The sequence below is a fragment of the Aedes aegypti genome, chromosome 2, assembly GCF_002204515.2.
Source record: "Aedes aegypti strain LVP_AGWG chromosome 2, AaegL5.0 Primary Assembly, whole genome shotgun sequence".
Classification (NCBI taxonomy): domain Eukaryota; kingdom Metazoa; phylum Arthropoda; class Insecta; order Diptera; family Culicidae; genus Aedes; species Aedes aegypti.
In genome coordinates, this window is record NC_035108.1 from 157922187 (window position 1) to 157949530 (window position 27344).

The following is a 27344-nucleotide window of genomic DNA, read 5'->3' on the forward strand; positions in this document are numbered from 1 at the left end:
TGTATTGGGAAACACATCCATCCTCCGTCAGTATCGGATGGTGACTGAGACACACTGACCCTCTTTGTAGGCTGTTGCCTCACACGACACGGAAACAAGGCACACCAATAGACTACGGCTATACCGTTATGACTCGAAATCCGGACACTTAACCACCGGTCTAACTTAAACATCATTTATATAATTGATGATATCTATTTTCATTAGGTACTGTGATGTTTCACGACGGTAAATGTTTATTGTTTAAGATGGTGTAGTAAAAATAACGATTATTTTTGCAAAAAAAAAAAAAGTTTATATATGCAAAATCAAGAGACGTGTCTTGCTTTGAAATCCGGACACTGTTATTAAGTTGATTCGAAATCTGGACACTACTTTTTGACGAAATATTTTATTTTCTTCTTAAAATTAACGATCTTACTGGGAGAGAGCCTGCTTCTCAGCTTAATCTTATGAGCACTTCCACAGTTATTAACTGAGAGCTTTCTTTGCCAAAGTTGCCATTTTCCGCATTCGTATATATCGTGTGGCAGGCACGATGATACTCTATGCCCAGGGAAGTCAAGGAAATTTCCATTACGATAAGATCCTGGACCGACCGGGAATTGAACTCAGCCACCTTCAGCATGGCTTTGCTTTGTAGCCGCGGACTCTTACCACTCGGCTAAGGAAGGCCCCACGAAATATTTGCATATTTGTACAAAATTCAACTCCCCATCTCTACATTTCAGGATTTTGAACAGTTTACCATACGTAATCACAAAAGTATCGAGTCGTGTCAAACTCTAAAGCTACCAGAAATGTATAGGAAGTTTGGGCAAAATCGATTCTCTCACTTCATGTCCGTGAGATACAGTCCAACACGCAATGAAATGTGTAGAGTATCGGTACGCATTTTGTTCTTTTATTTTTGTTATTAACATCTCAATGCCCATAGCGATACATTAACGTCTCTAACATACAACTAATGTTAAATAATAGTTTTGTGCATAAGTTTCATAGTAAAATTCGAATTTACTGTATGAAAAATGTAAAAAAATAATCATAGTGCCCGGCTTTCGAAGCAAAACGGTATGAATATGGATTGAACCAATGGCAGCACTCTCCTCTACATACCAAAGCAATACTTATTGTTGATGTATCTGCGGAGCCAGTGAAATTCACGCCTATTGCTGCTGTAGACAAAATGCTTTGAAAATAGCAAAACACCTATTGCTATGGGCAACCCAAAAAAACTGTAGAAAAATGTTCTATTTCCCGCTGCATTTCCCGCATTTACAGCCTTCAATGACACTACTGATTTAGAAAATTCACGCACCCAACATAGGCTACTTGATGAGATTCACTATTTTGAACTACTGTATTTGAAGAGCAAACACTGAAGCCTACTACTATTACCATTCCCAAATCTGGATATATCCCTAGGGATTCCAAAAAATGTTCCTTCTGGGGTTTTTACCATTTCTTTTAATTTACAGGCATTTTTTCAGGAATTCATCTTAAATTTCCTTCAGAGATTCCTTCTGTGATTATCAGAAGCATTTATCTTGAAAAATCTCTAGGAATCTAACCAAGCATTTTTCTACATTTTTTAAAGAACTCCTTTAGAACTCTCTCTAATGATGAAGTTGATCGAAAATAGCAAGAAGCCTTGACTAAATTCTATAAGGTACACCGGAGTAAGTTGAAATGGGTAGAGCAAGATGAAATGAGAAGTTTAAAATATGATGCCAATGAATATTGGTAGGTTCTTCTTCCTTAAAAGTTTGTTCCATCTGTCAACTTAATGTTGCTGTAGATAATTTTCACATAATTATAAAATTTCACTATGATACGTTGCCACATCACCTTACCCCAGCCGTTTCAACTTGCCCCGGTGTACCTTAAGAAAGCAACAAGAGAATTTTCTCTTGTGGCTTTCTTATTCGATTTGCTTGCTACTTCCGATCAACTTCATCGTCAGATTTTTTCCAAGCTGACTCATATTTGGCCACCGCTTTCTTCGTTTAGTAAGGTAAAAAAACCTTCTATGCCAAATTGAGAGTATTTCTCACTTACCGTTCTCTGTAACAATCATGATCAGCAACACATCATGAGAGCTTGTTTATTATCTTCTGCTACAGCCCAGATTGAATCGGGGATAACAGTGCATGATAATGCATGCATGATATCTAAACAAACTCTGAACTTGGGGGACACTATTGCTGTAGGATGTTCGAAAATTGTTTAGCATGCCAGTAAAATAAAACACCTACTCCCAATGATCAATCGCTCTCTCTTTGGGGCTCTCGTTCATTGATGTCATTTATCAAGCTTGTTACCGTTTCGACTCATATTCCGAACACTTAAGGCCAGCAATGACTTCAAATGCAGCTCATAGGCATAAATTGAATGATATTTGTGAAAATTTCAGTTTCATCGTCAAGCCCGACTGTTAGCTGTTGAGTGTGCCGATAAAAATGTGTTTTGAACTTGTTTAGTATTGTTTTTAGGTAAAAATTTGCAACAACATTTTGATGCAAATGCCGAGCACTGTGTTCATTCTGTCTCATATTCCGAACACCTTGATTCAAATTTCGAACAGCACGAATGAATCGTATTCAAATTAATAATTTCGCAAATAAATTAATCTGAGTTAGCTTTACTGACCTCGAACTAGATAATCATCACTACTCCCTAGGTTCTAAATAGATTGGGGTATGTTTAAATCTAAATGCAGTTGACTGACATTTCCCGATAATTTGATGACATATTTCAGTGAAACATTTCAACCAAATCGCCATACAAAAACGGAGTGTTTGGAATATGACTCTCTTCGGAATTTGAGACAAAACGGTACAACATTTTAATTCACATGCCGAACATTGTGTCCATTCTGTCTGATATTCCGAACACCATGATTCAAATTTCGAACAGGACTAATAGAGCGTGTTCAAATGAATAGTTTCGCAAATAAATTTGTCTTACTGGTCTCGAAGAATCATCACTACTCCTGACGTATAAAATAGATCGGAAGATGTTGAAATTGAATTGCAATTGACTGCCATTTCCTCGTAATTTGATGACACATTTCACTGAAACATTTCAACCTAACCGCCATTCAAAAACGGAGTGGTCGGAATATGAGTCTGTTCGGAATTTGAGACAAAACGGTACTACTTGCGAAACATTGGAGATCATGGAACGATATAGATGGGATGTTTTTCTTTGCTTGCTTTGATTGTGCTTCGAAATCAAATGAGATCTGATTCTGCGATGCAAGTTCTCAGCCTCATTTTCCGTAAAGAAAATCAGCTTATTTGCATCAATCTATAACAAATTTGAAAATTTTGTTGAATTTCAAAGTGAAAAGGCGCACATCTGATCTATACTTTTCAAACAAATCTCAAGCTGCAGTCAATGTGAATGTCGAGGTGGTAAATGTTTGCTACAGTACATTTCCCATCCCTGTCGCAAACATTTTTTCTTAGAAACGCTTGCCAATTCGCTAGAAAAATGGCTGCTTTCGACGTTTTGTTCCTTCGACGTTTTGTCCCTTTAGACGTTTTGTCTTTCGATATTTTGTCTCTAAACCGTGATTTGAATTCTGAAGAGCACGCAAATTATTGGGTTTGAGAACTATCGAAAAATAAGCCACATCCTACTGGGCATTAAGTATGATCGTACCTGCCACACGATATACAAATGCGAAAATGGCAACCTTGGCAAAGAGCTCCCAAGTAATAACTGTGGAAGTGCTCATTGAACACTAAGCTGAGAAGCAGGCTCAGGCCAGTGAGGATGTAATGCTAAAAGGAATAGGATCATTTTGCAACAGAAGTTTCTAATGACACCAAAACATATTCCTCGAGGATTTCCTTAAGAACGACACTTGAGGGTTTTTGTTTACAGTATGACCCCAAATGTGATAAAATCGAAAAATTAACATAGACTCTAATTGGAAATCGGTAGTTATGTCTCAAAATTCAGATTTTTTTTAAATTGGAGTCTTCAATAAAGTTGTTCTGCTGGAGTTGAAGCGCTATCTAAGGTACCATCAAAAATTCGGAATTTTACCGCTGAGTGGCGCTAGTGGGCATAAAACATTTACTTTTGTTTTTGTTTTTTGATCTCAGAAGCCTGTTCACTTAGAAATATGGCGTCTTCGGCAAAGTTGCTCAGTAGGTCAAGGGCTACTTTTGTTGGAGTTAGTTTGATTATAATTTTGTAAATAATCGCGTCGGTGTAGAAAGTATCATATAAGAGTGCATGTAGCGACACAACGACAGAATCGCGTTGATTTGGGGGAGCCTTTAAACTTTTATTTTGAAAATATTTCATGAGGCTGATCACTTAGAAAGATGGCGTCTTTGGAAAAGTTGTTCTATGGTTTATGGACTATTATTATCTTCGCCAAGACATTCTAGACAAAGTTGTTCAGTAAATAAAGGACTATCATTATATTAGCCATGAGATTCGAGATTTGGCCACCAGGTGGCGCAATTTGCATGGAACTTTTATTTCTCTGAAATAAATGCTTTAGAGTTTAAGGATTTCAAGACGTTTTCATTGTAGTCTACTTAATTCGATTACTTATTAATTATTTAGTTTGTAATTATTTGTCCATTTCAATAAATGGTGATTATTTGTGATGATTTGTTAATTCAACATCTTATGGTAGAGCTACTTACTTTGGGATGCCGAAACCGCTCAAGCTGCTTGACTGACGCTCGCAGGATTTCCGTGACCAGGTCTTTCCGCTTGGGTTTATGCAGTTTTTCTGCTAGGCGCTTCTCAAATACGAAAATTGAACATTCCTGGAAACAAAGTAGATGAGTGGAAAATGATTCTCAGTGAAAGTGTAATTTAAAATAATGTAATTAAAACTAAATTATTGAACTAGTGGTGAATGCAATTGCTTCATGTATTTTGAACATATGTTTTCCATCAGCGGTCTCATCTATACTTTATGCGTCTATTAAGTAGCATTTCGTGGAACATAATTTTCAATACAATTTCAGTGAGGTGTTTTTCTTGCGTACATATGTCGGTTTTTTTTGCGATGCAATCAATAAAAAGTAGCAGGTGAGACAGTCGAGTCTACTACACGACACTGAAGACGGCCTTAAAGTTGAGGTCAAAATAATCGCATCTGTAAAAGGATTAAAACTACAGTGGAATTAAATGCTTCAAAACTTAATTCGGGTTTTTTTTATTTATGGGTATTCCACTAAACAACTCGAAGATTTATTATCATACTAGTGGTCCCGGCAAACTTTATCTTGTCATCAAAAAGACTATTTTAAAACGGCATGTTATCCCGCATACAAAATGACACATTAGTCTTCTCCTATTATCCCCATTAGTCCGAAAACATTCCCAAACTTTTTCCTCGCACGATCACGTCGGATCCCTTGTGGAGTGAACAGTGGAAATCTTACGTCAATCCACTCATCCATTCTCAAGCTACTTCGTGACATACAAGCACCAATCCATTTTTGTTTATATAGAAAATAGATAGATATACATAGCAGGTTAAATAAGCAAAATATGTGAAAGATATTCCAATCAGGGTTGGGGAAAAATCTGAAATTCATTCGACAGTAGACAAACAAAGCCAATCGCAGTCAGCGAAGTTAATGAGACTCACGTCAATCGCTGCTGTAGGCAAAAAGCCTTGAAAATTGAAAAACACCCGTTGCTAAGGGCAACCCAAAATAACTGTAGAAAAATGTTCTATTTCCCGTTGCATTTCCCGCATTTAGAGCCTTCAATGACACTAACAATTTAGAAAATGCACCTAAAATAGGCTACTTGATGAGATTCACGTTTTCGAACTTTTGTACTGGGAAAGCCACGTGATTTTCGCGAAATTCAAGCCTACTACTATTACCATTCCCAGCACTGATTCTTATATAAATCTAAAGATCTACAGACAATCTTCACACAATTCTTAGACACTTTGTAGTAACAAACTGAACGGATTTCCTTTGAGATTCATGAAGTATTTGATTTGAGCCTCCCCTTAAAGGCTTCCTGCAGATAACTTTTGAAGATCCTACTGAGTTCTTTAAATGGCTCTTTATAAGATCCATAATAGTTTCAATAAAATTTACCCAGCAGACATTCCTCTAAACATCCAATAAAGATTCCAATTGAGAAATTTCATTTTCAAAATTTTTGGTTCTTGATTGAACAAAACGATTTTTATTTCTTTTATGCAGAAACAGCAAAATTATGTTCATAGCCAGATCTTTAGTACCTATGACGGTTCAAAAATTTAAGATCATCGTCTATAATCATGGATTTGAATTTTTCTTCACATTTTGGTCTTGCAATGCTCTTTGCTTCAACAATGAAATTAGTTAAAATTTCGAGAGTATTGTCAATTACAAGTTTTGTTTGCAGAGAAATGTTTATATCAAGATTACTATCACTATACGTTCCATATGTATTCCACTTTTTGCGGAAGTGAAAATCATCACAGTGTCAATCTGTAATGCACGAAACTGCTGTGTAATCCCGACAAAACGGTTGCCTACGCAAACGTTTAGCGCAATAACTGGGTTCCGCTATGTACCTAGCAAGTAGTGATTGACATATACCTACACCTGTTCAAAGCTACAAGTGGTTGTCGCAGGGCTAACAAGTGCCAAGTGGGATTACACGGCAAGCGCCGCAGTGAAAAACAAATAGCTAGCTACTCCAGCCACAGTAGCAAGAAACGTGGAAAAATCAATATGCACTGCGGTGTGGTAATGATAAGTGAAGGCATACGGGACCTAAATGATGACACGCATGATGCGACTTCGACGATGGGTTCCGATATGAAAATTGCACTTGATTCGTTGTCATTAGCGGTGGATAGACGTGGATAGACGGACATTAGTTCAGTAGGCGTCACAAACAATTAGGGAGAAAACTGTGTGACTTAAACGAATAATGTTCTTCTGATTGTGCTTGGTTTTTTCTACATGAAACCTCCGTAATGGAAAAAAGTGGTGGTATTTTAATTCAACGTTGATGGTGGATAACTTAAACTGATGAAAATTCTGAAGTAATAGCTCTGCTCGTAATCGATGTTACCCAACCAGACGGAAGATACTAGATTATTACAGAATGTGTTCCCTTGATATGTTTTTTTCTATGTCACCAGTTGTTATAAAACATGTACCGTTAGTTGTTAAAATAACAAAAATTCTAACAAAATTTGCACCAAATTAAACTAAAATATAACGAACCCTATTACAGTGTTCGACTTTTTTTTTGTATGGATCAGGGACGCGTTTATATGAGTCTTGAAGTGCAAGAAAAGTGAAAATTTGTAAAACAGAATTTGGGGGGCGGAAAATTCAGAAAGGGGGCGAAAAGGCTAACAGGCTAATAATTACTCATATTTTTTTAGGAGACACATCTGAAGGTTAATCAATCCCAAACGTAACTAATTCCAGGAATATTTTACCTTGGATCGATATATCTCCAATCAGGGTCATTTTAAAATTATGATAGACTACACTTGATAGTTGTCAAACACATGCATTCAGGTTGTTTAATATCATGTGAGTTTTAAGAATGGTTGGTATTTGAGATTTTCACAAGGTCGGATGATTAGTTACAAATAACATTTAAAACACAACATATTTGAAATGTTCAAAACATGTATCTGAAATTTTTTAGAACTTTCTGAAAATGTCCACACGGAAAAAAATATTTAATTTTCAATGTGATGTAAACTAAAGTTTACTGTAAAAATAAATCAAATTCGTGTATTTTTACAGCATCATGTAAACTTAAATGAATATACATTCAACTTTCAACCAAAACTGGTTGAATATTACATGATCGTGTAAATTTAAAGTAAATTCGATTGGAAAATAATGGATTTGTCGTTGAAATTTAGGTTTATTTTGATGCTCCAAATATGTGCATCAGAATAAACTTAATTTTACAACATTTTTTTAGCTGTGCAATATTTTATTTGCATTATTAATATTTTATGCATGGATTTTTTTATGTGGGAACTTTGAGGTTGGGAAGCTAATATTTCTTTCATTGGCATCCCGCTTTTTCACACGAAAAAAGAAGATTCGTTTGCACTCTTTCTAATGATTTCTCATGGCACAAATCATTTTAGAGAAAAAAATGTCTTGGTGTAAGAAAAAATACCCTTTTTATGTATTACACTGAAATATGAGTTGAAAAACATTCTGGATGTTCATATATTTATGTTTGTTGATTGAATGAAAAAAAAAATCGTTCCTGGAAACGTTAATTTCTAAAACGTGCGCCTTTGCATATATTATACTCAAAAAGATTAAACTGGGCTGAACTTGTATCAAAAACTGATTCAGTAGCCTGTAATGCACGCAAAATATTGGTAAAATTGCTTTTAGTAAGTGCAATCCAGTAAATTATTCCTAATAATTTTAGGATATCGAAATATAAGAAAATATTTTATAATGTACTGTATCATGATTCTGTGGATATGCGAGTGAAAAACATTTTTTGACGTACATCACTTAATTACATAAAATATTGAAATCACATATCAGGGGGGCGATTCCAGATGAATGTTGACCTCAAGGGGGCAAAAGTTGAAAAAGTTTGGGAAGCACCCCCAGTGAACCACGTATCGTATAAGAATGTGCATCCAAAATCACATATTCATGCGTCCAAAATCAGAATTGCACAAGATGCCATATTAAGCGTTATCAATGTCAATACAAGTTGTATATAAATCCCCAATACGATTCATAAACGACAATCTGTGTTGACAACAAAACATGTCGCAAATAGTGCAACATAGAATCACGTCATGTTATATAAACTGACAGATCATATATCAATCCAGAAAACATCGTATGAAATCGCAATAACTTAGCAAAAATTGCCACCCAAACTTTGTCTATCTGCTGACGATGGGCCTCACAGAACAACAAAATATGTGTCGCTGTACATGAAACATGTATTAAGATTGGCAAATAATCACCCATTGAATAAGCAACTCTTGGTGGTACAGTGGTAAGGTGCCCGATTCCTGATCCAGAGGCCTCGTGTTCGAGACTCGCTGGAAACTTTTTTTTTATTTTCATCTAAATTTTGTGGCATCGTATATCTGATCGCGAAAAATCCGAAAAAAGTCGTGTCAAGTACGCATATAGCCTCCACTTTGGTAGGTATATAGCCTTTTCGTGCATTCTATACGATTGAACTGATTCATATAGAATGATATATAACAAAAGTTTTACCAACCAAAATGTTGACTGGGCCGCTTTAGACGTTTTGTCTTTCGACATTTTGTCTCTAAACCGTGATTTGAATTCAGAAGAGCACGCAAATTATTGGTTTTGAGAACTATCGAAAAATAAACCACACCCTACTGGGCATAAAGTATGATCGTACCTGCCACACAATATACAAATGCGAAAATGGCAACCTTGGCAAAGAGCTCCCAAGTAATAACTGTAGAAGTGCTCATTGAACACTAAGCTGAGAAGCAGGCTCAGGCCAGTGAGGATGTAATGCTAAAAGGAATAGGATCATTTTGCAACAGAAGTTTCTAATGACACCAAAACATATTCCTCGAGAATTTCCTGAGAGTTTTTATTTACAGTATGACCCCAAATGTGATAAAATCGAAAAATTAACATAGACTTTAATTGGAAATCGGTAGTTATGTCTCAAAATCCAGATTTCTTTTTAACTTGGAGTCTTCAGTAAAGTTGTTTTGCTGGAGTTGAAGCGCTATCTTAGGTACCATAAAAAATTCGGAATTTTGCCACTGAGTGGCGCTAGTGGGCATAAAACTTTTACTTTTGTTTTTGTGTTTTGATCTCAGAAGCCTGTTCACTTAGAAATATGGCGTCTTTGGCAAAGTTGCTTAGTAAGTCAAGGGCTACTTTTGTTGGAGTTAGTTGGATTATAATTTTGTAAATAATCGCGTCGGTGTAGAAGGTATCAAATAAGAGTGCATGTAGTGACACAACGACAGAATCGCGTTGAAAATTCGCGTTGATTTGGGGGAGCCTTTAAACTTTTATTTAGAAGATATTTCATGAGACTGATCACTTAGAAAAGCGTCTTTGGAAAAGTTGTTCTATGGTTTATGGACTATTATTATCTTCGCCAAGACATTCTAGACAAAGTTGTTCAGTAAATAATGGACTATCATTGTTTTAGCCATGAGATTCGAGATTTGGCCACCAGGTGGTGCAAATGGCATGAAGCTTTTGTTTCGTGTATGTTTCAAGATCCCAACCGTTTAGAAATATGACGTCTTTGGCAAAGTTGCTCTGTCAGTCAAGCACTTCCATTGTACGAGCTAGTTGATTCAAATTTTTGCCGACAGGTTACACTAGTGAACATGAAACTTTTGTTTAACAAATATCTCAGTTTTTGTGATTAAAAAAACCAAATTTTCAAAAAATAATCCAAGCTGCAAATCATTCGAAAACGGCCTCTTTCTACACTTTTCTTGCACTTCAAGACCCATATAAACGCGTCCCTGATCAATCCAAAAACAATTTTTTTGTCGAACAGTGTTATGATTATAACAAAATTATTACAGAACGTGTTGCAAGAATATTACAAAATAACAAAATTATTTCAAACTATGTTACTGTTTATGACATCGGATGCTATTTACAACAAACTTATAAATGCGATGTCAAAAATATAATAAATGTTGTCATAGATGTGTTTTTAAAATTTAAGAAGTTGATAACAAAGCAAACGTGATAACATAATTATATCAACTTCTGTAATTTTTAACTGCTGCTGATAGGAATGTGTTATAATCCTGTTATGGTGTTTTGGTCGGGTAATTACTGTGAATATAATTATTCCAAAGTCTTAAGTGATTACAAAAACTGACAGCACATGCTATTCAAAGTTTAACAAATTTCAGTAAAAAACGAGAATTATTTCAAAACCTTCCTGTAGGGTCGACCGTATTAAATCGAAAAATAATTATTTTAAGTATTTTATTTTGTTGGTGGGTCTGTCGGTTCAATCGAGGATGACATCGAAACAGCAAGCATTTCGTGAGCCTGTTGTACGGTTTTATCGTACGTGCTAAAAGAAAGGAACCTGACCAAATTGCCCCAATGCCGCCCGATTGAGGATTATTTCGGCTCCCTCAGAGCCCTTGTGTACAAAAATAATTGGTGGGTCAAGGATACTGAGCAGTTGACCACGGGGATCCGAAAGATGGACGTCAATACCGTCCAGCACTCCTGTGAGAGCATCACGACTAAACTGCGTCCTACGGCTGATCTGGGTCTTTTCTCCAATATTCATTGACGTTTTTTTTGAAGAATATTCAATATGTATAATAAAAAATACTGAATTCGTTGATGTTTTTTTGCAACTCCGTTGTATATCAGCCTACTTTTTGACAAGGAATTGATCAACAAAACGGCTTACTTTTACTACCAAAATAAAATATGCTAAAAAGTGTCACTATTCTGAAAAATGCCACACTTAAGTGCTTTATCTCTCACACTGTTCTTTTTGCTAATGATCCTCAGCAAAAACAACGAATCAAGTACATTAAATCTTGATTAAGATGTAATATTGTATTGAACGTCAAATGCATTTTTTCTAGCGCACTACTTCCGAAGTTATATTAAACGTATAGACACTGTGGGAATTACAGATATCATGATTTTTCATGCATATTTCCAATAATGCCAAACATGTCGCACAATCCTAGAATATTGAATTAGAATTTGACTTGCTTTTTTGGCTTTGATTTCATTTAATATAATCACATCCCATGCATAAAGCTGAGATGGTTTGAGGATTCCGCGGTTTGTTCCAATATACAGTATAATCCATAAACAAAAATGCAAAAATCGTCATATCATGTTTAATGGTAATTTTTACATAGATAATCCATAAAAAAAAAAATGCAAAAATCGTCATATCATGTTTAATGATAATTTTTACATAGAAAATGTGAATGAAACATAAATATTATTCATTACTTGTAGTGTTTAATCTATTTAGACTCAGTTTTTTGCTTTGGACATGATTTTTATCAGTTACTTTCACCTTACCAGAGAGGAATTGGAAGCATACCTTCAAATTTTATCATGCGGACGTCGAGTTCAATATCTGTGTGATGAAAGCTTCTAAAACATCAACGATGGCGTGAGATTCTTCACAGGCCTTGTATCCAGCATACGCCCATTTCAAATGATAGTATTGGTTCATACTTGGGTCATTGGAGACTTAAACATATTTTCGAAAAAACGGCTCATTTTGGAGAGCTTTCGTTAAACCTCCATATAAGTGTGATAAGCGGCTCCGTTTTGCTCAAAACCTATGAGCTAGTATTGATATAAGTTTTCTCTAACCGAAGGAACAAATTCCATCCTAAAAAATCTGTTATAGGCCTCCGTATTTATTTTTTACTAAACTTTAACAAAAAATAAAGGCATATCAAACCTATAAGACGCAAATGCCTTCAAAACTATGACCCTTGAAAAATATTTTATTGTAACCATGGAAAACACGTTCTCTAAGAACTCCTCCATCCTCTGATACCAAACAAACTAAAATTTACAACAATAAAGTGGGATTTCGCCAGAGTATACGACAATCAGACGCTGTTTCTAGATTTGGGTGGACAAAACCTTTGAACTTCTTTGCTTTATTACAATATTTAGGACAGTAAGAAAAATATGACAACAATTGTCCTAGATAGCGAAGTTATGTTAAAATATACTACAATGAGCAGAAATTACATTCCCTAGCAAAAAAATGAAAATAACGCTTGTGGATGCTAGATTCACGTTCAAACAATTTTCGCATTTTTTATGGGCCATACTATAATACCAGTTACACTCTCCCACCTAATTAATACATCCCCTCGTATATACTTCTGTTTTGCTCTTTCTCCTATCATGCAGCCCACATACGCTCAGACGGTTTGGTCTGCTTTGATACCGCCCCTAAGTTAGTCAAACCGATTTATGATGATGAAACCGTTTGACCTACTGTCAAAGTTCGTTGCAGCAACAATATCACCCCGATTATTGTTTACGTTCGAATGCACCTTCGATCGAATACCGTTTCGCATTCTCGTTTATGCCAGCAAAATCAAATATACCATGGAATCGAACGAGTAGGATTCTATCAAAAGTTAGATCCGGCGTAAACAAGAATGGGGTATATATTTCTTCGCATGTTTTGAATGATCTTGGCAAGTCTAGTGGATTTGTGATTGTTATTTTTTTCTCCAAAATCTTTAGCTGTGGGGGAAATATTTCTACGATTTTTAGGCAAAAATCGTAGTAAGGAACTTTCAAAATACAAGTAGCGGCAGTATGAATGTTAATTAAGCTTCATCCGATGTTTTCCGGCAAAATTCTAAAATTATAAGGGGATTGTTCTGAACAGTCATCGATATAGGAATGGCTATGTAAATTTCTCAAATCATTCTGTCCAGAATATTTTAGTAGTTTCCTCTGGTTTTTTTTTTCCCTCATCTGTAGAGCCTTTTAACCGCTGCTTCCATTATTTAGGAATATTGTGGTATGACCCATATTTTATTTGGTGCTCATCAAATATCCTTTCACAATTGAGATGTGATAGACATTGGTTGATGTGTCACACTGTCCCAACTGGGCACAACTCGTTTTATAAAGTCTATTACCCTATTAGGACTACCTTGCCAAATTTCCAAGGGCTCTAATAACCCTTTTCCAAATGTTAACGTTCTTTGATTAAGCAATGCTCCGCAGTTGCAGAGTAAATGCTCAGCAGTTTCGTCTTCAGCTTGACAAAAACGACACTCAGAGGATTGTATTTTTCCTATATTTTTAAGATGATACCTACTTGGGCAGTGACAGGTCATCAGGCCAGTTATTACCCTAAGATTTCCTTTATTAAGATTCGGTATAGCCCGGGCTTTAGCTAGACTGGGTTTTATGAATCTTTTCGCTTGCTTGGATGTATCCGTGGCGTTCCAATTGGATTCTACCCACGGCATAAAAATTAACAAGGCAGTCTCTTCACTGATGTAACTATCGAGTTTCATTATAAACATGTGACGTCACTCCTATCGTACCATATACCTTCCGGACCACTAGATCATTTTTTTCGCAAATTTGTTCGAGGTGGATAGGAATGACGTCGTCAAGTAGCTGTCACTTTTCGGAGTATATCACCTTCTTAATTTTAGTACACCGTGGATTCTACCATGGACATTTCCCAATTTTTCAGTTTCATCCTGAGAGTGCACTCAGGAATACCACAGAACGGTTCAGGGCCGACAAAGCTCGAAGCTGCACCCTGTCTTGCTAGATTGTCGGCGATTTCATTCCCCTCAATTCCACAATGGCCGGGCACCCAGTACAATGTAACTTCGTTCCTACTGGCCAATTGCTTCAAAGAAAGAATGCATTCCCACACTAACTTTGATTTACATGTGAATGCCTTTAGAGCATTCAAAGCTGCTTGACTGTCTGAGAAAATACAGATCTTTGCAAACCTATAGTTTCTTTTGAGACAAACATTTGTACAGTCAATGATGGCTTGTATTTCAGCTTGGAACACAGTGGGACTGCGCCCCATAGCGATTACCTTGCTGATACCAGGGCCGAAAACTCCAGCTCCGGTATTGTCGCCCATCTTTGACCCGTCGGTATAAAACACAATAGAACCTGCACGTAAACTTGGCCCACCAGAATCCCAAGTATAGCGGCTTGGTTTAACCACTTTAAAGGGAACATCATAGTTGGTCTTCGTTGTCATCCAATCTTCTATTGTTTTGTTATCTGAATTCAAATTGAATTCCTTGATGATTTTCATGTGACCAATCAAATCACCATCTAGTATTTTATTATAACGAATAAACTGCAAGGCATTTTTTGCAGCTTGCAGTTGAATGAATTGATGCAAAGGCAGTATATTAAGAAGGGCATCCAAAGCAACCGATGGTGTACTTTTCATTGCCCCTGTCATTGATATACAAGCAAGTCTCTGCAACTTAGCCAGCTTCTTCTGAGCGGTTACCTCATTTGTCTTGGGCCACCATACCAGTGAAGCATAACTAATTTTTGGTCGGACTATTGCTGACTAAATCCAGTTTACCATATTAGGTCGCAGTCCCCAAGTTTTTCCTAGGGCTTTATTGCAGACCCATAGGGCATTAGTACCCTTACTTATGACCTTGCTCAGATGAGAGTTCCAGTTCAATTTCTTATCCAAAGTAACACCAAGGTGTTTAACTTCTTCCGAAAATTGAATTTGAACTCCATTCAAAGAAGGCTGTATAAGCTTTACCTTTTTCCTTCTGGTAAAAGGCACGATAGTAGTTTTTGAAGGGTTTACGTTTAACCCCTCTTTCCTACACCATTTGAGAGTAATGTTTAACGCAGTTTGCAACCGATCGGAAATCGTGTTATCAAACTTTCCACGAACTGAGATGGCCACATCGTCGGCATATCCAATTACCTCAAAACCTTGATTTATTAAATTTCTAAGGAGTTCGTCTACTACAAGAGACCACAGTAAGGGCGATAACACTCCTCCTTGAGGACATCCCTTCGTAGATCTTATAGATATTTGCGCACCTCCTAGATCTGCAGATATTGTGCGACCCTTGAGCATGGTCATAACCCATTCGATAACACTTTTATCCAAGCCCCTTGCTTCCATGGCTGAACTCATAGAGCTATAGGATGCATTATCGAATGCTCCTTCAATATCGAGAAAAGCAACCACGGCTATTTCTTTGGCTTCAAGAGATTTCTCGATTTTATTTACCAGCGACTGCAGCGCCGTAATGGTAGATTTACCTGATTGATACGCAAATTGGTATTTACAAAGAGGCATTTCTATTAAACTTGTTGACTTGATGAAGTCATCAATTATTTTTTCCATTGCCTTTAAAAGAACAGAGGAAAGGCTTATAGGTCTAAAGGCTTTGGGAGTTGTTTTATCATTTCTTCCAGCTTTTGGAATGAAGACAACTCGAACCTTTTGCCACGCTTTTGGAATATATGAAAGCGCAACACTTGCTTTGAATATTTCGGTTAAGAGCGGACAAAGCGTCTCTTTTCCTTGTTGCAGTAAGGCTGGGAAAATATCATCTTTCCCGGCAGATTTGAAAGGCTGAAAAGAACTCAATGCCCATTCGACCCTCGAAGGCGTGAAGATTTCACAAGCTTTCTGATAGGCATTTTTCGACCATACAAGTCTTGCCTCATCTGAGACCTGTTCTTCATCCGAATATGGGATCGATTCAGGGAAATGAGTTCTCATCATTACTTCCAGTGTTTCAGAAGAGTCAACAGTATAACTGCCGTCTTCTTTTTTAAGGCAACCTAGACCATTTGAATGGTCTTTTGAAAGGACTTTGTGCAGCCTTGCAGCTGCAGGAGCGTTGTTGATGGTTTCACATACCCGTCTCCAGTCCTTACGTTTGGCGTGCCTTAGTTCTCTGTTGTATTCTGTTACGGCTTTTTTGTATTCAACCCAATCTAAAGTGATCTTTGCTCTATTGGTTTCCTCTGGTTATTATACTTTGGAGTTTTTTCAGGAATCCATGGGTTTTACTAGACATTCCACCAGATATTCTTCCTGGAATATACAAGGACTTTAACAATAATTCATCTAGAAATGTAACCATAGTTTCAACCAGAAACTCCTAGGAAAATCCTTAAGGAATTTCTTCAGCGATTCTCTCTAGTAATTTTTCTACAGATTACTCCAGGGATTTGCCCAAAGACTCCCCAAGGTGTTTCTTCAGTGATTCATCCAATTGGAATTACTTCAGGAATTCGTACACGATTTGCTCGAGAATTTTTTTTTCCAAAATTCTTCAGTTGCAGTTGCAAGTGATTCATCATGGAAGGAGCCGCTCATACGTTTTTGCTGACTTGAAAATCCAAAACATTCTATATTGGTCTCCGCTCTGCGTCCAACGAAGCATCTTCTCGAGGAAAACAGCAGCAAGGATAGCAAAAAGTTCTAGAAAAATTCGAATAGTGTACAGTGGAAAGTGAATTCGGCCTCGAGTTACACAGGAACAATGAACAGGAATAAATAAAATTGACTGCGTTCCGTCCATCAGATTGTCCTGCAATATGGTATTTAGGTTATTATAGTGGAATTTATGAGTATTTACAATCTTTTGCAAGATTCAATTTGTGTTCACGTTTTCATTGTATTTTGTATTTAAGATTAATAAAGCAATCCTATCTAGTTTCATATGGCTTGTGAAATTTGCCTGAAAGAAGAAATTTTATTCTAGCAACTTGTCTAGGGATTCACCCAAATATGCCCCAATGATTGCATAGGTGTTCCAAATGGAATTCATTAATAAACAAGATATTCCCCCAATATTTGCTCCTAGGCTTCTTCTCGAAAATGTCCCAAGGATTCTAATTCTTCAGAAATTCATCGAGAAACTCCTCCAAATTTTTTTCAAGTATTCCTTAAAAATATCTTAAGGATTCACCACAGGAACTCATCCATAAGATTTGCCGAAGATGCTTCCGAGAGATCTGATGAAATTCCACACGATTTTTTTTTGAAATGGCTTAAGGGATGATTCAAATATGACGTCCATCGTTTTTTCCGGATTTCTAGAAACCCCCCCCCCCCTCTGTCACGCTTTTTCCAATACCTAATACACGCACTGTCACACTTTCGTAGACCTCTCTCCCCCAAATGATGGACGTCAATTTTGGATGACCCCTAAACAGTTCTCTAGAGATTCATATAGGATTCTACAGAGAATTCTCCAAGAACTTCCAGGAATTCCAAAATTTCACAAGGGATTCTTCCATGGATTTCCCCATGAATATCCCACGGATTCCGCCAGGAGCTCTTACCAGAATTTTTCTATGGTTTCCACTAGAATTTTCCAGGAATATCTTCAGGAACTATTCAGGTATTCCTACAACAAATATGCAAGTGCATTATTCAAGACATACTTAGGAATTAATCCGGGAAATTTCCAGAGTTCCTCAGAGATTACTTCAGGATTTCCTCAGTAGTTACTCCAGGATGTGCACAGAGATTCTTAAAGTCAAGAATTTCTCCGGGAATTCCCTAGGGATCGTTACAAGAATTCCCCAGAGATTCCTCCAGAAATTCCCTAGGAATTTCTTCAAAAATATCTTCAAGAATTTCACAGAAACTGCAGAGAAATGCTTCAGAAATTATTCCTGGAATGTCTCAGAGATTTCTTCATGAATTCTCTGAGCAGTTGGGGGAATGCAATAACATACATTTCTCCAAATATTACCCAAGGAATATTTATTTCAGGAATTCTAACAGAACTTTTTCGAAAGTACTCTGGGGATTCCATCAGAAATTCTTAAGATATTATTCCAAAAAATATCCCAGAAATTCCTAAAAAAACACCTCCACGAATCCTTCCAGGAATTTTTCAAGGATTCTTTCAAAAATTCCTTCAGGAACTCCCCAAAGACTCTTACATAAATTTCTTCGGAAATTCCCCAGCAACATCAGACAAATGCTTCAAAGATTCTTTCAGGGTGTCTCCAGGAATTGTACAAGAATTTTACAGGGTTCCCGCTAAGAATTTTCCAGGAATTCCTCCAGGAATTTCCCAGGATTCCTTTAGAAATTCCTCCGGGATTTATCCAGGGATTCCTCCGCGATTTTTCCTGGAATTTCTCCGGGATTCCTCAAGGAGCTCGTGCTGGATTCCTCCAGAAATTTCTCCTATAATTTCCCAGGAACTGCTTCAGAAATTATTATTTTATATTCTTTCAAAAATTCTCCAGATGTTCATTCAAAAATATTCCAGGAATTCCTTTTAAACATCTCCAGGAATTTTCCAAGGGTGCTTCCAGGAGCTCCAGGAACTCCCAAGACTCCCAACTCTTCAAGAAATTTCTCCAAGAACTTCGGAAAAATGCTTCAAAAATTCTTTCAGGCATGTCCCAGGGGTTTCTCCAGGAATTTCCCAGGGATTTCTATAAGAAATCTCTTGAAATTTCTTCAAAAATTTACCACAGATTCCTCAGACAATCTTCCAGGATTCCGTCAAGAGTTCCCCAGCGATTTTCATAAGAATTCTCCAGAGGAAGGAATTCCTCTAAAAGTTTCTTCGAGATTCATACAGGAATTTATCCAGGATTCCTCCAGGATTTCCATTCTGGAAGAATTTCTTGAGAAAAATTAATAGGAATTTTCGAGGAATTATTGTTTTTTTTAAAAAAAAAAACCGTCTGTAAATTTTACTCTGCATCTCTTAAACATTTTCTATAGGAATTTCTAGAAAAGTCCCTGGCCAATTATTGGAGCCATTCATTAAAAGCCTGGAGAAATTTCTGTAATAACTCCTTGAGAATTCCTGGATGCATTCGTAAAACAATCATTAAAAAAATTCTTAGAGAAATGCTGAAAGTAATTTCTGGAAAAAAAAACTGGTAAACTGCTGGAGGCATGCCTGTCAGAATCTTTTGAATAATTTTTAAATACATCCCTGTATTATTGGTGCAGGAATTCCTTACGAACTTTTTGTGGAATTTGCGGGCGAATTTCTTAAGGAATTTCTTGAAGATTCTTTGGTTTAATTATTGAAGGAATTCCTGGATAAATCCCTTGCAGCATTCCTGGTAGAACCAGTGGAGAATTCATGCATTCTATGATTCTAATGACACTTTGTTTTAAAATTTTGGTCGATCCAATGCTGAGGAAATTAGATATGATTTTTCAGTGTGTTTTTTGAAAAATGTCACAACTTCAAGTAAAAATTTAGTATACAAAATTCAAAAAATGTTTTTGGAAAAATACGTACTAAGTAAGAATAACTCTTTGCCTTTCGAATGCGGCTTAAAGAGTTTCAATTGGACGTGTAATCACAGAGATATGGAAAGAACACATTTGCATGTTTTTAAGGGGGTGAACCCAAACTTATGCACGGGAGTATACATCGGGAATACTGTCAATATTCTATTCAGGAACTTGTATGATAGTAAGAAATTTCTAGTTAAATATTTTCTCAAAGAAAATATTTAAATATTCTTCAAATTATGACTTGAGATTTTTTTTTGGATTATTTTTGCATTCTGGTATGTTGCTTTACTTATATTCTTCCAAGATTCGCTTTAGATCATGTTGCGGCATTTACTATATTGCCCTTTTCTTAACATTCCTCCAAGTACACCCCTGTGCATTCTCAAACGTCAAAATACATTGTTGTAACATTCAGTTTATAGAGCTTACTTCTGAAATTAGCAAGTCTTTTAATAGATCACTGTGGAGTTTCCTCAATGAATTTCTGGAGAGATTTTTTTTGCTATTTCTAGAACGATTCAATAAAGAATTCCAAGAAAATATTCCTGGAAGAATTCTTCAAGCTTTTCTAACATTCTTCCTCTGATTCATAAGTAAACTCATAGCGAAATTGTCAAAGAGCTAGCGGAATTGTGGAGAATTATTGGAGGAATTTTCTAATAAATCTCACAATTTACTATTTATTTAGAATTACGTGGAATAATTTGTCAGGCTGTTCAATATTACCCAGACAACCAAAATGTACGTATAACGAAATCACCTGGAGGCTTTATATGTGAAAAAAATTAACTTATAAGATGTCGCGAAAAGGCCTTCTACGTACAAAAGTGGAGGCATTATGCGTGCATATATTATGAGGTGAATAATAACATACAATGCGAGTGTATAAATATTCTACCGAACCAACCTGTGATCTTATGCGACTTAACCTATGATAACAAATGTTGATTTGACAGCTGCTACGGATTGATGCGACTTACTTTGTACGAGTGTACGTGACGAAACAAAATGTATAAATGAACTCAGAAAAGAAGTGTTTTATGCGAGGAAACTCATCAAACTGACGAGTTTATCCACGGTGTTTTGCGAGTATGATGTAATTAGTATGAATAAACGAGTTGTAACGTGAACTTTCATGCGATTTCTGGTTGTCTGGGTATATTCTCAAGGAATACATACCTAAGAAAATAATATAGTATTGCCTATAGAAAAAAAAAATAAATTGAAAAAATTAGTGAGTTTCACAATAAATCTCTTTATACAGAAAGTTCTTGAGAAATCATTGGCATGATATTTGTAAAAATGTCTGTGCGCGCCTCGAAAAACTCTGGAAGTTATCCATGTACTCATCTCTAATGGTTTTATAGATAGATATTAATGAGCCGACATGACAAGATATTGATAAATTTGACATGAACTTACAGGAGGAGTACGTACAATAAATAATAAATTGAGTAGTTCCAATTCAATTATCTCCCCTCCAGAAAAATCCCAACATAAAAATCTTATCGAGGTATACGTTGCCAGAACGTGATGATTTGCCTAAGTTACACAATATACGCGTTCCTAATTAATGTTTTTTTATTCTCAAACATTTCATAAACAAATAACTTTCAAGCCACAGTGCCATTTATTCAAAAACTCGTTTCATATTTTTGAATCAAGATTTTGTTCAGCATGGTCTACATTTGACACTATTTCCTGCTGTTTTGCATTCACGGGAATACCAGCTATAAAAATAACATTAGTCGAAAATGTTCACCCATTCTTCATCTCGAACAGGGATCACTCTGGATACGGCAAAGCAATGTTGGTGCAACAAGATTTGGCAGTTTGTCACGTGGTTGTAGAAACACAGAGTGGCTTGACTAACTTGGAGACGGAGTCAATGTTGGTCAAACCGTTTGATCGTCTGTAGAGTACATTAGAATAAGAAGCATCTCCATCCATTCATATGGTTATTCCGGTTCCTAGTAGTTAGTCAACGAAGTCACATTTGTAGAAGATGTTTCGGAAAGTATCACCCTAAAGGAATAGAGATATCGCCATTTTAAGTTTTTTTTCCTTAAAGGTCATAATTTCATCAAATCAATTAAACACCGACGGTATTACACCATACCAAAATTATGCAGAATTCACTAAAATCGGTAGAATTGCGCTTACGCTTTTTGCGCCACCTCTGAATCTTCATCAATAATTCTCATTTGTTCCTAATTGATGATTATTTCCCACTTTGTAAATTTCAACTACGAAAGATTATCGATCCCTAATTTCAATGGTTAGCTAACCAACATTCCTTCCTCTACACGATGATCGTCAGGACGTGGTGAATATCATGTAGTAAGGCCAAAGATACTGTATACCCTGAGAAGTCGACAAAAATTCTCTGATTTATTTTATCTACCATGTTCGAATTGTTTTCCATGAGAAAACGTTAACACTTTCACCATTGATCCATTTGGGATGTTTGTCAGAAAGCTAAATTTAATTTGGATGAAGTCATCAAAACAATTGCTACCAATTCTATATTCAACACAAAACGCGTAGATAAGCTGTAAACCGACGAAAATGCAAATATTCATTTACTACCACATTCCCATTAGTCTCAAGTGTCGACCCCCCCAAAAAAAAAACGTTCAAGGCGAAACCCGATTTTTCCTCTTAAAGGTAACATCGATACGCCACAGCCAACCGACAAATTGTGTACATTCTCGTTTCCTGTCACGTTCAACACATTTCCCTCGCTGTTATGATTTTCCTTGAATTGAACCGTATCCTCATGGCTGAATGCTTGCTCGTGCTAAGACGCATGTAAAGCATCTCCCAATCCAACGCAATTTTGTTGCGTTGTGTATAAGATCAAGACGACAAAAATGGAGACTCAATTGAATCGCTTTAAAATGAAAACGTTCATAAAATCTGTGCACAATTTGTGGCAGCGAAAAAATCGCACTAATTTGAGAAAATCCTAAAACCGAAACGTGTACATTACGACGTGGAGCGGAAACACAACGACAGAGTCACTTGTTTTAGCCACTTCGATGCGAACGTCAATATTGTTTCAGAATCGTATGCTATTCAAAGAAAAACAACCCAATCGATCCGCCGCTATCACTGTCGTCTTATTACTTAGAAATAATGCCAATTTCTTCGAGCGTGCTGCGTATTGTTTTCGGTGGGTTAAACCGAAGGTATCGCTTTTGCCTGATCCATGAAACATATCTCGCGTGCTACAGTAGACAGTTTCATGTATCCGAGTTTGAATTTCAACAACAGATTGAATTTTTCAACAGCTCGGTTGTGAAACGATATCAGGAAATTTTTCCATAAAGTCTTAGATGAAATACAAAGAAATGAAGCCGTAAGCTTACTGCTTATGAGTATGTTTTAGTTACATGTAAGGTGTAGGTACATTGGTAATCAGGGAAATCCAAAATTGCAGTTTGTGTTACAAATAATCTAATGTATGGCTCTAGAGATAGCCCGTTAAAATATTTAAAAAATACCAATGTTTTAATATCAAAGCACAGTTTCTTTTTGAAAAAAAAAAAAAATTATTTAATGATTTTTTCAGAGAGTTTTGAATTCCATGGGATACCAAGAAAACTATATACAGTCATCCCTCCATGAGTCGATGTTCCATTACTCGATATCGACTCATGGAACCATACTAAAAACATAAAATCATGGTTACTATGATGGTCCCTTCAAACATCTTTCTAAAGAATAGCTGTTCCATGACTCGATATTTCCATGAGTCGATGGTCCCTTCAATATCGACTGTATTGACGACGACTGTATTGACGATCAATATGGAGGTTTGACTGTAAATAATGTAATTTTGCAGAATGTAGCATTTTGTTGATATCAATTTCAAAGAGTTTCTTCCACACTAAGGTGGAGGTTATACCCCCATGTTTTTTGACAAAGGGCATTTTCGAGACACCCTATTCGTAATGTTAATCAGAGCAAAAATAATCGTCCTGACTCCTAAAATTACATAAATAGTCACGTTTCAACGCTTTCCAAAGTGGATTGATGTTGGTTGTTTTTCTAGTCCCTCCAGGTTCATCAGAAATGGGAAAAGTATTTGTTTCAACAAAGTATTTTTAGCAAAGGTTCTTTGGTTTCACGTCTTTCCCCGGTCGTCAGAAATGAGTTGAGCCCGGTCCCTTGCACTACCAAGAAATAATGTCGGAAAGCAACTGCTTGGTGTCGACTTTTGATTTTCCAGAAAACCGTCTGTCTCCCCAGTGATAAAAGAAAAAGTGTCCAGCGAACGATGTTAAATGTTTGTTTTGGCATTACATACTTTGTATCACAAAAACTCCAACTGAAAGGTGAGATGGAAACGGTTGAGACAAATTGCAGCCCACAGTCAGCACCCTCGGAGTCATCATTCTTTAAGCAGCTGCCAGTCCAAGAAATATGAAATACTGGCACCATCACTGACTGTCAGTGAGAAGCCCGCTTTTCATGATTTGGGTTGTTGGGAAAACTGAGAAGCATATCTACCCTTCGCATACGGGCTGAATGGACTACGACGAAGATGACGAAGACTAAGGCTGGTTGTCATTCCGACCAGAGATGATGTTATAACGAGCTGGCTGTGTAGACCACAGACCGCGCGCATCAAGCAGAGCCTTCTGTCGACCACAGTCTCTGGAAGTCGCGGGAAAACCAAACCTTTGGAAATACTACACAGCATAATACTATGTAGGGGTGATGAGTGTAAAATGCTCCCCAGGAGTGTAGTGCTCAGCTGACTACAGTCAATTTTTTTTACAATAACAGTGCAGTCGACTCTCGATGTTTTTTTTTTTTTTAATTTCTTTATTAGTATCATTCCAAACATTACATTCATTTCTTATATCTAGGTGTTCTGTGTTATTAGACAACACTATCATCCTAATTTGGTAAAACAAATTAAAGATTTAATTAACATTTTGTCAACAACATATTACATTTCATTTGCCGTAGCAGTTCAGATTTTTTACAGGTGAGTAGATTTCACCTGTTTATAAGAGAAAATAAAACGTTTTTAATATACTTAACCTAACTTAACCTAAACATATAACGCATTAATCGTGGCAATAGAAGATTTGACGATTTTTGCCTGAAATTATTTATTATTTTATTTGACATTTGTTCCAATGTTTCAACATTGGATATTCTATGTAACTCATTGGTACTATACCAGGGACGAAGTCTCAGAATCATTTTCAAAATTTTATTTTGAATTCTCTGCAGAGCTTTCTTCCTGGTATTACAACAGCTAGTCCATATTGGTACAGCATACAGCATGGCTGGCCTGAAAATTTGTTTGAATATCAAAAGCTTGTTCTTAAGACAAAGTTTTGATTTTCTATTAATAAGGGGATAGAGACATTTTACATATTTATTACATTTGGCTTGAATGCCCTCAATGTGATTTTAGAAAGTTAAATTCTTATCTAGCATGAGCCCTAGATACTTAACTTCATCTGACCAATTTATTGGAACCCCTCTCATCGTGACAACATGTCTACTTGAAGGTTTCAAATAAAGAGCTTTTGGTTTATGTGGGAATATTATTAGTTGAGTTTTGGAAGCATTAGGAGAAATCTTCCATTTTTGCAAGTATGAAGAAAAAATATCCAAACTTTTTTGCAATCGACTACAGATGACACGCAGGCTTCGTCCTTTGGCGGAGAGGCCTGTGTCATCCGCAAACAAATATTTTCGACATCCCTGAGGTAACTCAGGTAAGTCAGATGTGAAAATATTGTATAATATTGGTCCCAAAATGCTGCCTTGAGGAACACCAGCTCTTACAGGAAGTCTTTCAGATCTGGAATTCTGATAATTAACCTGAAGTGTACGATTTGACAGATAACTTTGAATTATTCTAACAATGTATGTTGGAAAATTAAAGTTTTTTAATTTTACAATCAATCCTTCATGCCAAACACTGTCGAATGCTTTTTCTATGTCTAGAAGAGCAAGACCAGTAGAATAGCCTTCAGATTTGTTGGAACGGATCAAATTTGTTACACGTAAAAGTTGATGAGTAGTCGAATGTCCATGGCGGAATCCGAACTGTTCATTGGCAAAAATTGAATTTGCGTTGATGTGGGCCATCATTCTGTTCAAAATGACCTTTTCAAAAAGTTTACTGATGGAGGAAAGCAAACTGATTGAACGATAGCTAGAAGATTCTGCAGGATTTTTGTCTGGTTTTAAGATTGGAACAACCTTAGCATTTTTCCATTTGACAGGAAAATATGCTAATTGAAAACATTTGTTAAATATATCAACTAAAAATGATAAGCTACTTTCTGGAAGTTTCTTGATGAGGATGTAGAAAATTCCATCATCGCCAGGAGCTTTCATGTTTTTGAATTTTTTAATAATAGTTCTCACTTCTTCCAAATCAGTCTCCCAGGCATTTTCGAAAACGTTCTCTTGATTGAGTATAATTTCGAACTCCTGAGTAACTTCATTTTCAATTGGACTAGTAAGTCCTAAATTAAAATTGTGCTCACTTTCAAACTGCATAGCAAGTTTTTGAGCTTTTTCGCAATTAGTTAGTAATAATTTGTTTTCCTCTTTCAATGCCGGTATTGGTCTCTGAGGTTTTTTCAAGATTTTAGATAATTTCCAAAAGGGCTTAGAACCAGGGTCCAATTGAGAAATTTTATTTTCAAAATTTTTGTTTCTTAATTGAGCAAAACGTTTCTTGATTTCTTTCTGCAAATCCTGCCATATGATTTTCATAGCAGGATCGCGAGTGCGTTGAAATTGCCTTCTCCTCACGTTTTTAAGACGGATCAAGAGTTTAAGATCATCGTCCATAATCACGGATTCAAATTTTACTTCACACTTTGGAATTGCACTGCTCCTGGCTTCAACAATGGAATTTGTTAAAGTTTCAAGAGCATTGTCAATATCAAGTTTAGTTTCTAAAGAAATGTTAACATCAAGATTAGAGTCAACATACGTTTTATACATATTCCAGTCGGCTCGTAAATAATTGAAAGTGGAGCTGATAGGATTGAGAATCGCTTCTTGGGATATTTGAAATGTAACAGGGACATGATCAGAATCAAAATCAGCATGAGTAATCAGTTGGCTACAAAGATGACTAGAGTCGGTTAAGACTTAGTCAATCGTAGATGGATTTCTAGAAGAGGAAAAAGATGTGGGGCTATCAGGGTATTTAATTGAGAAATATCCTGAAGAGCACTCATCAAATAAAATTCTGCCGTTGGAATTACTTTGAGAATTATTCCATGTCCGATGTTTGGCATTAAAGTCATCAATGACAAAAAAATTTGACTTATTGCGAGTCAATTTACGCAAGTCAGTTTGGAGGAAAATAACTTGCTGTCCAGAGCATTGAAAAGGCAAATAGGCAGCTATGAAAGTATATTTACCAAACTGTGTTTCAACAGAAACACCTAAAGTTTCAAAAACTTTAGTTTCAAATGATGAAAACAGTTGATGTTTTATACGCCTATTAATGATGATTGCTACTCCCCCACATGCCCCATCAAGTCGATCATTACGATAAACAAAAAAGTTAGGATCTCTTTTGAGTT

At 36.3% G+C, this 27344-nt stretch overlaps 1 protein-coding gene across 6 annotated transcripts in view; it reads right to left on the reverse strand.

Annotated features, from left to right (window-relative positions):
* The window catches only part of LOC5576177 (SCY1-like protein 2), a 427894-nt gene that overhangs the window by 160950 nt on the left and 239600 nt on the right, over positions 1-27344 (reverse strand). For all 6 annotated transcript variants that reach the window (XM_021842934.1, XM_021842931.1, XM_021842932.1 and 3 more), the window contains exon 4: positions 4671-4796. In XM_021842934.1, the coding sequence (XP_021698626.1) occupies positions 4671-4796 (126 nt within the window). The remainder of the gene's footprint in view (positions 1-4670; positions 4797-27344) is intronic.